General features: G+C 41.2%; 1 protein-coding gene across 1 annotated transcript in view; it reads left to right on the top strand.

Annotated features, from left to right (window-relative positions):
• Nucleotides 1-11,186, top strand: part of STAC (SH3 and cysteine rich domain) — a 71,998-nt gene that overhangs the window by 39,713 nt on the left and 21,099 nt on the right. Inside the window, exons 3-5 of the mRNA XM_057376982.1 lie at nt 3,807-3,907; nt 5,998-6,079; nt 7,481-7,596. Coding sequence (XP_057232965.1) covers nt 3,807-3,907; nt 5,998-6,079; nt 7,481-7,596 — 299 coding nt within the window. The remainder of the gene's footprint in view (nt 1-3,806; nt 3,908-5,997; nt 6,080-7,480; nt 7,597-11,186) is intronic.

Raw genomic sequence — 11,186 nt, 5'->3', positions numbered from 1 at the left:
AAAAAAAAAGTAGTTAGATTACTCCAAGAGGAGCTTAATTGTTAAACTTGTGTTTCTGATCCACCTCTGACTGGAATTATTCCAGGTGAACCAAGACAGATCAGTGAGTGTTGTATGTGACTATCAGTAGCTTCCAGTTTTGCTTTAAGGTTGGTATAGGGGAAYACCTGGGAATAAACAGAAGGCTGCAACCAAGCCATCAGCTATTTAGGGGAACAGGAATCAACCCAGAGAGTGATGGTCAGGCTTGCAGATCATCAGAGTGTGCTCAGCAGAAGTCTGAGGAGCCTGTATTAGTGTCTGAGACTTCACTTATTGGAACACTGCACCTTCCAGACGCTGCTGTAACCAGATCAAATGTGAACYCTCTCCTTACTCTTACCCTGCCCCAAGCTTCAATCCACTGAAAGATTAACCCAGTGGGAATAATGGGAATAGTGGGAATAATGCCACAGAGAGGCTTTCAACTGCAAATGAGGCTTGGTACCCTATGGTAGAGAAGTGAAATTATCCTCAAATATTCTGCCCCATTGTGTTTTTGTATCTATTGCTATTATTTTTACTTATTTTATCTTTGTCAATGTAATTTTTTTAAACTTTTGCGAGTCATTAATATGACTTATTTTCTATTATTTAATGTATGTTCAAACCAAATGGCTAATTTCCTTAAGAGCTCTGGGGAAACGTATTGGAAAATAAAGTTTCAACACATTTCTATATCCTACACCACTACCTTAGGCATAATGAAATARCTCTCTATAGATACCAGTGCATGACTACAGAACTATCATTGTATGCACTCAGCTTTAAATAACTTTCTTGCAAGATCCATTCTCTGACTGCTTTTGCACTCTATCAAACTACCAGATGTGTCCAAAAAACAGCCCCATTTAGGCATCTGTAAGGTCAATAATTTAGCATAAATGGGAGAACAGAAGCTGATGGAATGGGTCAAACCCTGGGCTCATTTTCATCTGCACTGAATGTGGTCTTTACTCCATGATGCGAGATGTGATTGTGCCTCAGTTCTGAATCTCAGGAGCTTTTGGGTCAGATATCTTGCCAGTACTTAGCTGACTGATTCCTGGCATGCACCAATTTTGAAGCAGCTTAGCCATGGTTCTCTGAGGTGGTTGGATTTAGTGTAATGGGGGTAGGAAACTGAAGAAAGAATTATCCTGTGGGAAAAGAAAATATGTCTTGTAGAAATACCATTTTAAGAGCTTGAGATATGGTGGCTAAGCATAAATACAGCATGTATGTTTCTTCTCCAAGCTCCTTAGCTATTCCTCAGTAGGAGGCAGTTGGAGATACAGGGAAATTTTTTTCCAASCTAGTCCCAGAGTAAATCAAGCTGTTAGAGGTCAAAATGGGTTGATGATTGGAGCTTTTGGTAGTTAYAGGGATTTAATTTTAACTTACAAAGACTTCATGTAGACTCAAGTGTGTGACTGAAATACTTTGCTTCTCTTTGAAGCCACTAGTTAGCTACCCACATGTGAAATATGGCATTCAGCAACAGAAACATAGTGTTGCTCTTTTGTAATTGTCTTATTCATTTTCACATGACCACCAATTTCTGTTCTGAAAAAGCTGGGGTTTGATTTTTGAAGGCAGCACAGATGCTTCACATTCATTTTGCACATCATTTGGACCCACCATTGTTTTGACAAATATGTATCTTCTGTGATCACGTGGTCATAACATGTAAGGACCAATATCTTCCTTGTAAACACTRAAAGAGCTGGAAGAGCGTAACAGCCAGTAGGAAGGATTGTGAGACTGTCTGCCTTTTCACAGCTAAATTTTAGGAGTAACTTGGTACAGCAGGTAAAGATTATGCTGCTACATACCAGTATGAGAGGAGAATTAGACCCAGTCTGAGCACTGACACATTGCATAGGCCAACTGTAATATCATTTTCCTTTTTTCATTCTGCCCTATAAATAAAATAAAAAGTGTGAGGGAACTACTTTTTTCTCAGTGCCAATTGTTGATCACCAGGAAGGGTGATTCAGCATTTCATCATCAGTAATAAAAGCACAAAGCAGCAGAAGTCAATATTGGTTTGGGCATGTGTGATTGAAAAGGAATGGTAACGGAAAAAATCCTAGCAGCACACTAATCCAAATGCAGCCATGCAGGAAAAAGAAACCAAACAAACAGATTACTCTGCCTCTAAGAAATCCTATGTTTTCTAGGAAAAAAAAGGCCCCAGAAATGAAGCTAGAAAAGATGTCTGCACGTACTGAGAGGGGACTGAATGGAGCAACAAGTGAGGAGCAGACACTGACCCCACTCCACAGAAATCCCTGGGGCACACCCCACACTCAATCCCATTCAGTCCCCATCTCTCCAGCAGTCTCGATAGGACAGTGGGGGTTCTCGGTTCCCTGCCCTAAAGGAAGCACCCAAGTGAAACATCTGAGCCTGGCTCACTGCAACCACCCATGGCTACTTCAGCCTGCCTTATCTGKCTTGAAAGCAGCCACTTCAGACACCTCTTCCTCTGAAAGTGGAACCCAAGACTTGGGTTTGGCACCAACTTCACGGAACCTTCCCTGAAGTGCTTCTATCAGAGTTAGCACTTCACTGAATGAAAATGGCAGCATGTTAATGGCTTTGATTACTCAGATAACCAAGAGCTACAAGARTACATTTAGATGCAGGATGCTTCTGACTAATATTCCTATCATGTCTGACTAATTGAGGGCTGGTTAAAATGTCAAGAGTTTTTTACAGTTTTTTTACTACCTTGTTTCCTACTCGCTCTCGCAGTGGATATTAATGAGCTGATATGGTGTTTACTTGTTCTGTTTACATGGTCCTGTGGGGATAACAAAATTGCTGCAGCATCACTGCTTCTGTATGGTTTAGGAAGTGTTATGGTTGTATGAATACAAGTGACTGTTCCTGCCTGGAAGCAAACAGACTCGGGTCTGTCACTTGAGAGTGGGTCCACACTGAAGATAATGCAGAGCTACTGTTGGACAAGTGGGAGAAGTTTGCTTCTTTAARGCAAAATTTCTGCTGTAGCTCCCCTACCTGTGGCACAGAACCTTTCCACTGGCAAGGAAGGAGAGCATGGTCAAACTCATGGCACTGTCACTGCCCCGCTCAGGGACATGCAAGGAGTCCTTCCTGCACCCTCTGAGCACTGGCCCAGGATAGTGAGAGCAGCAGTCCCTGGAAGCAATTGTCAGTTTTGTTTTGAGCACGTGTAATTGAAAAGAAACTACAACTGAGCAAATCCTCACAGCACACTAATCCAGTGCAACCACGCAGGAAAAAGAAACCACACAAACATGGATGTGTTTGCCTGTGCATGGGCAATGGCAGAGGAGYTGACTTAACCATCTCACATACCCCTGGGAGCTACCCCTCACCCACTAAACCTGTGCCTCCACTGATGGCCTGGCTCCCCTGGGCTGCCCCAGAGCCTGGGTGCTCCTTCAGTGGCTCCATGCACAGCCATGCCAAGACCTTTCAACATAACAAAGGGGTTTTGCTTGGTGCTCATGAGGCAGAGACTGTGTTGGTCACACTMTCACATAGCAGAGCATAATACAATACATACCTAAAGGCAGCAACAGCCTGGGAAAGAGCCTGGGGGACAAATGCCTAAAATGGAGAAGCTGTAAAGAGAATGTGTATACAAATGTGCATTTTAAAAAGCAGGTAGGGCAAATAGCACTGTCAATATTTGCCCTACTGCAACTGACCCCATCGGTTCTTCCAGGTCGCTTGTTTAAATKGACGGAAACTATTGATTTTGTCTAATTCAATCACTGCTGTGTGTTTCACAGGGACAAACGCTAAGCATGGGCTGCGCTGTAAGGCTTGTAAGATGAGCATCCACCACAAGTGTGCAGACAGTATCGGACAGCAGCGCTGCATGGGCAAGCTGGTAAGTGAGCAGCTCATGTGTGCCTCACCCCAGGCGTGCATTTGGCGGCCACATTGGAATCCACACCAGATCACTTCACTGAGGCGGGAAAAGTGGAGCCAGGTGGTGCCCTGTTGTCAATTTGGGCAATCGCTGCTACGCAAGAATGCAAACAAATCCAAATCAACAAATCTGGTCTGCTTTTTGGACATGAAAATACAGTTGCAGAATACCAATTTAGCTAGCTAACGGAATTAATTACCTTGATTTCAACTGTGCTTGCTGTAGTGTAAACCTCTCAAAGAAAGCTATAAATTAATCATAGTGTTTCAGTGGGRTTTAACAAATGAAAAATCCTTCAAATTATGTTTTGTTGTTTTCTGCACTGTAAGGGCTTAAAGGAAAAAAACCTAATTCATCTTAAAAAAAAAAATATTTCACAGTAAGATACTACAGAGTTTGAAGCAATCTCTCAGCAGGAGAGGCTGGGAGGAGCCTGCCTCTTATGGACACAGCACTTTAGTGCCTGGGTTGCCTTCTGACCAGCAAAATCTCATGGCAATGGCAGTACASAGTGCCTGAGACAATTCTAACCTGYTKTGTTGGTTTTTAGGGGAATACAGTTCTTTTTGATTACTTTTGGAAAAGGAACTTGGAAAAATGGCCATTTGGAATATGAAAACTGAATACATATATTCATATTTCAGATGGTCTCCGATTTATTGCAACTTGAAAACATTTGAGATAACTGCAAGCTAAAATGACACAGTTTCACTTTTATGTGATGGAAAAATGAAATCATTGAATTCAAAAGGGCTACAAACCCCACCTTTCACTGGCAAGGTCTTTTCTCTCCAAAAGGATTCCCTGAAAGCTGTTATTTCAATCCCTGAGACAAGTCTTTATGTATCTAAGTCATCATCATAGTTCTAGTGTGAGGCATTCTGGTATAGGAAGTTGGTCTGTGAAGARCTGAATGACAAACCCTGGACAAAGCAAATATTACATCATGTCAATTGATTCATCCATTTCTTGACTCCACCCTTAGCTCTTGTGGTCACTAGTTTACAAAAACAGAAATGTAGAGACCAAATTTACATCAGGAAGTTGTCARCAAAGTCACAGGGGTTTTGTGAGCTCATGCCCATGCTCTGTCTGAGTCTAGCTGGTGGGTAAACCAAGGCTGAAGGATCTGGAATTTATGCCTCTAAGACTCCAAGTTTATCGGTGCACTCACTCTTTTTCAATCTTTTCTGCAGCTCATTACCTAAAGGACTGGTTGTCTATCAGKTTTTGCTTYGGAAAAGAACATAGCTCTGCTAGTMTTCCCCACTTCTGTGACTAGAARTGCAGAAGTTAGAAATCTGAGAGACCATTTGTGTAATTCCAGTGCCTCAAAGGCATTCATTTTSAGTACTAAGTGTTTGCCTGAATTGACGTGTGTTTTTCAGAGTGGCATAGGGCACCATTTTTTTCCATATTATGGTATCCTTTAATGATGTAGCTTGAGTTGTTATAGTGCATCTCTCTATAAGTGGGCACTATGGGGATATCTGGTAACAGCTTGGAGAGTTTTTTGACCTTACAAGAAAAAAAAAAAAAAAAAAAAAAACAAAAAACAAATCAGTGGAAGCTGCAGTCAGTCAACAGTAAACTTTAGAAAAACCTGTAGAAAGTTTCTAAATTCCTTGGATTTCACAGTTGCATATGTGAGGATTTGGATTTAGGATGGGGATGGATAGTCACATGTTTAAAAAATGCAACACAATGCAAATTCACATTATGTAAGAAGATTGGAAGAGGGAAACTTCCTAGAACCTCTAATGATTCAGCACTYCTGCTGCAATTAATTAGTGCTGATTTTGGGTAAGACAAAAGAAAAAGCAGAGCTGAAAATGCGCCCTTCCACATAAATACTGCAAATTGGCTTTTTTCTAGAAAAAAATCAAATAAATCTCTAATCTCTAAATCTCATAGTAACTGAACAACAGGAGGCAAATTTCCAGCCTCACCACAATGTTCCACCATKAACAAAAGAGCTGAGGCTATTTCTACTCCATCAATCAAGGCAAGCAATGCAATTCACTTGCTTTTGCTTTTTCTCCCTCCAGCCAAAGGGATTTCGACGGTACTACAGCTCACCACTACTCATTCATGAACAGTTTGGCTGCATCAAAGAAGTGATGCCTATTGGTAGGTTTTGATTGCTTTTTCATTCAGTCTTCCTTTGGCAGACTTCCAGCCATGGTATTTACCTTCAGCAGCCTTCCASCTCCTTTCAGTGACTGGATGCCCTTCTGCCATCTCAGGAAAGGACCATCCCAAAGACACAAAGCTGGAAGAGGAGAGGGGCTTATTGTGTGCTTTGCTCAAAACCCTGTATGCATGCCTCTTAGCAATTACCCTGTTTACAATAATAACTGCCTGAGATCAACGTAGGAACCTATAAGTGAGGAAACACTGGCACATTGAGGTGAGGGTCTGAGCTGGGAAGCAACAGTGGGGTGCATTTAAATCACTGGTCTGGCTTTTGAGGGATGCCATGAGGTTCCTGTCCTTTTTCATCCATTCTTCTTAATTTCCTCATATTTTTCCCAGACATGCGTAGACATGTCCTCAATGTCTGTGCATTTTCTGAGTATTTGAAAGACYCCTTTTTCCTCACCATGATACCAAATTTCTGAAAAGAAATGTTTTGAAATGGAGAAGTTAAGTTTATTCTGGAAAATATTATTCCCCACTGGTACTCTAACCAGGCAAACCTAGAAGTGCAAAAAAATGAAAGCTAAAAATGAGGCAGTTGGTTTAAAACTATTTATTTGATGGCATTTGCATTGTTACTTTCACCAGTTAAAAAAATAATTAATTTCAAGGATTTAGTCTAAGTTTCTTTTTCTAAAGATCATCCATCATTTTTGTCAGAAGTAATAGAAACATTTTGAACAAACTCTGGCTAAAAAATGAGGTGTGTTTTGCTCTAATCAAAATCCAAAATCTCKTGTATTTTCTCAGTACTTTGGCTTACATTCCCCTCCTACATAATGCTAGAAATGTACTATATTCTACATGCCTACTGCCTTGTGTCACAAGGGAAGCTGAGGTCTAAGAATGCAAGATGTAGATGTTTGGACAGAATTTGCTTGTGCCCATTGAAGACATCCATTTCTCTTCCRTGTGGGATGATTTTTGTGGCTGGCTGTGAGGGAGAGCTACTGTTGAAAGCAATCCAACAAGTCACTGGTAGAGACTAACATGGATTGGAGCCTCCTGGGACTTTGTCTTCCTTACCTCAGCAGGGGCTGCACCAGTGGTGATTAGGGAAGGAGAATGGCAGGTGAAAAGAAACAAGGCAACGGCCAAAAACTGAAGAGCCACTATGAGAGGAAGATGGTCTTTATGGGAGTAGAGAGGCAGCAGAAAATTGATAGCAATTCCATAAAGTTCAACAGTCACTTTTTATCAGGATTCTCTCAGTTTGTGTCCAAGCATACAGCCCAACCTGTTGGTAGAAGTGGGTGTTCCTCCAAGTTAAGCAGGATCATGACCAGAAATATCTTCAAGGTATTGATGTGTGTTTTGCTCCTTCTGTTGCAGCCTGTGGAAATAAAGTTGACCCTGTGTATGAAACTCTCCGCTTTGGGACTTCTTTAGCCCAGAAAACMAAAAAGGGAAGTTCTGGAAGTGGGTCTGACTCTCCCAACAGAAACTCTGTAAGTATCCCATGTCTTTCTCCCATTTTCTTTCTGGAGGAGTAATAGATATTCATTCACATGAGCATCTCTCAAAGTTCACAAAACTTGTATTTCAAACTGTAAAAAAAAAAAAAGTTTTTTCTCTCAGCTTCTATACTGAGACCAGAAAACTTGCTATTTTTGCAAATTCAAGTTTTATGCATCTTTTAGATGACTCTTGAGAAAAAGAGAAAAGTATTAATTAAATTAATGAAGCATTTTTATCAGATTGGAAAAGGAAATTTTAATCTTTTTATTTTGCACATCTATATAGCAGTGTAACAGAGATATTTAGCTGTCAGGCTGGAGTAGATGCATTCTGCCTGTTGTTGATAGTGGCCAATTGTCCTTCCCACAAGTGATAACAATGGGTTGAAGTCCTCAGGGCCTAAATTTAAAAGTACAAGGTCCCAGTACAAGCCCAGCCATTAAGACATTGCTCCTGCAACAAAGCAATGGGCTGGGACCTCCACCCCTGCCCAGTGGAGAATCATGAGGGAGGCATTACAATTACAAATTGGGACTTCTCTCTCCAAACCCCAAATACAGGCAGATGTGCTCAGGTGGCTGTATCCASATAGGAAGGTTTTAGCCTTCATGCTAATGTTTGTCAAAAAAAGTCCCATTCTTCAGGACTTTGGCAGCAGAGCTGGAGAAGACCAAGAGAAGCGATAGCTCCTTGCTCCTGCCTTTGGTATATCTATACCTGGTTCAGCAGTAACAAATGACAATTTTTTCCTTACGGAAACGGTTATTTAAACAGCACTGGGATCCACGAGATCAGGAACTCCTTCATGATRTTGAAAGAACATTTCATACCCTCTCAGCCTCTCATTAATAGACGCTTACACGTCTATGTTTGAGGTCCTCTTCTATTCCCAAGAGCTCCTGCCCACTCCATCGCTCCCCCACTTCCCCCCAAAAAATAATAACCAAGAAAAAGACAATCACACCTGAATACACTGGAGACTAAAGCTGATTGTTACCTCYAAAAATCAGACCTACATTATCTGACAATCTCTTCTGCACTCATCTCAGAATAAAAATCGCCATGCACAGAGACATGATGAGGTCTGGTCTCCAGGCCTCAAAGCAATTCTTGCATGCTTGATTTCAGGTCATGCAAATCTCTGTATATGGTTGGTACAACATTTCCCATTTAAATGTGTGCTCKCTCTGATGCCTTATCAAYCAGGCTAATCTGAAACAGAGGCCAGACAARGTTRAGAGAATGAGCATAGACAACTTTAATACAGGTCTAACAGGCCTGCTGGTACATTTGGGCAGACAAAAGCCTCCTCCTGAGGCTACACCCAAAATGGACACCAGGTCACGAGATCTTCACCTTTTGTAAGTTCTGCCTTTGTAACATATTGGGTCTTAATTCTCCAATGATCTTTTCAGGTGATGATGTCAACCACCCCAAACTTGCTCCCCCCCAACTCACTGTTTACATATTTTGGGGCTCTGAGGCAGTGAGGTGTCCTTGGATTCAAGCTCGGAGAGGGATTGTTTTGTCTAAAGATGACAGAAGGGTAGTTTTAGTGCGGTACTAGAAAAATACAAGAATACAGATGTGTGAAAAATATAGAAAATAAAAATCCTAAGGCATCAGCTCACAKGGCTTAACTGTATCTCAGATGGTACAGGTGGACTCTAAACAGACATTAATTCATGTTGAGAAGGAAAGAAGACAGACTAATTTAAACAAGAACTATGTGAAGTCTGCAAAAGATTTATTAAGGGACATGTCCTCTGTCTACCCCCATTTGTGCCTTAAAGGGAATTTACTAATTCCCATTCTTTATTTATAAAACAAAGTGACTCTACCACCTGTCACATTGTTATTACAGTTCTTTTTTTCAACTATTTAATTTATTTTGAAACAAAATTTCTACAAATGTAATTATTGCTTTCTAAATCAATAAAGTTCATGTTGAATTATAAATGACAACTCAGGCATAGAAATCACAGGTGCTGTCTCAGCTTACCCTAGGGAGCTGATCATAACTAGGTGGGGYGTGGGTGTAGGATTAGGAACGCAAGTTCATTACAGAAATTTCTCCAGGGTAATGAAGCTGAGGGAGAACATAACATGTGTCAGCATACAGGAAATAGAAAACATTAGAGAATTGAATAAACAGACTTGAGAAACTATAAATTTAGCCAGCACAAGCCTGTGGATTGAGACAAGGGTAAGAAACAGGGTAGGCACAAGCCGGAAAGAAATGATGAGGTGGTGGAGCTGTAACACTGGTCTGTGACCTAGGTACTGACCAGTTCCTAATCCTACACCCACATGGGGACACCTGGGGTGCTACTTTGCCTCGCAAGTGGCATCCAAGCTGTCCAAGGTCTCGCTCTGGGTCAGCACAGCGGAGCTGCTCCTGTTGAAAGTGTCGAAAAGCAAAGGCAACTGTAGGAGCTGCACTTTGCCCCTACAGCCCTGAAGCTTCCATGCTGCRTGCAGTTCATGTCTCTGCAGAGAGTAGAGACAACCACCTTCCTCTAAAGTAGACAAAGTATTTTTAACACAACTAAGCTGTATGGACGTACTCACTGATTTTTCCGCCCGGATTCTGCATTTCCTATAAAGGAAAGTGGCCATATGCTCCAGATTTACTACCTACTGCTTGCTTCAAAACTGTGCTTCTGCAACCCACATTTAKACAGAAAGGCACTCGAGGTGATGTGAATCTAATTCTTGTTAGTTCTTTGTGGATCAGCTCCTCTCAAAAGCAGCTTTGCACCTCTGTCATTTCTATTAGACCATTTGTCACATAGCCYTTGAGTGAAAAATCATTAAAGGTAACTAAGGTTACCTCAGAAGGTTTTGGATGAGGTATATGATGAAGAGACAGTCACTACAAACCCCATATGCRCTAGAACCCAACAAAATAACACTGGTTGCTAACCAACAGTTATGGAGCTAGTCTATGAAAACCAAGGAATGTGCTGTAACAATGAGCTGAAAAATAGCTGTGATTTACTCTTTCAACAAAGCCAGTCTTTCTCTTCTCCACCCAGGAACTAGAATCTATAGATATGCTCTACACTGGCTCTGTGTAAATTTTGTTATTGCAGGGCTTTCTCATCCTCAGGTGACCCATTTTGGCAAGACACAAGACAAACAGGACCTGCTGCAAAAGGCTGAGTCTGAAAACAAGGAGCAACCTAGCACTAAAGTAGGAGGTTCTTCATATAGTAAGAGAAATAAGATAGCCACAAGACACCTCTGGCACAAATCTACCTACAGCCTTTTTGTTCATTAGTTTCTTTGGATGGAGAAGTAGCTCGGAAAGTATTTGATAAGTGTCTCGGTTTGAGACAATGTTTTGAGAGAAAAACATTACTGAGTAAATGTTTCCTCTGAAGTGAAAAATTTGAATTGCCACCCCTGTCCCTTCTTCCAGGCTGAATTTAAAGGCACAGACACCTTTTGGGCATACAAGCCAATGGAATAGGAATACAGAATTAACACAAAATCAACCCCAGACAATAGGAAAAACAAAATTGTGAAAGTACTTTTTTTAAAACCCTTTGTTGTCAACACTAGTAAAAGGAAAAAA

Source organism: Malurus melanocephalus, unplaced genomic scaffold (genome assembly GCF_030028575.1).
Source record: "Malurus melanocephalus ecotype Western Australia unplaced genomic scaffold, MMel_1.1 scaffold_297, whole genome shotgun sequence".
NCBI classification, from domain to species: domain Eukaryota; kingdom Metazoa; phylum Chordata; class Aves; order Passeriformes; family Maluridae; genus Malurus; species Malurus melanocephalus.
This window is presented reverse-complemented; position numbering and strand designations above follow the sequence as displayed.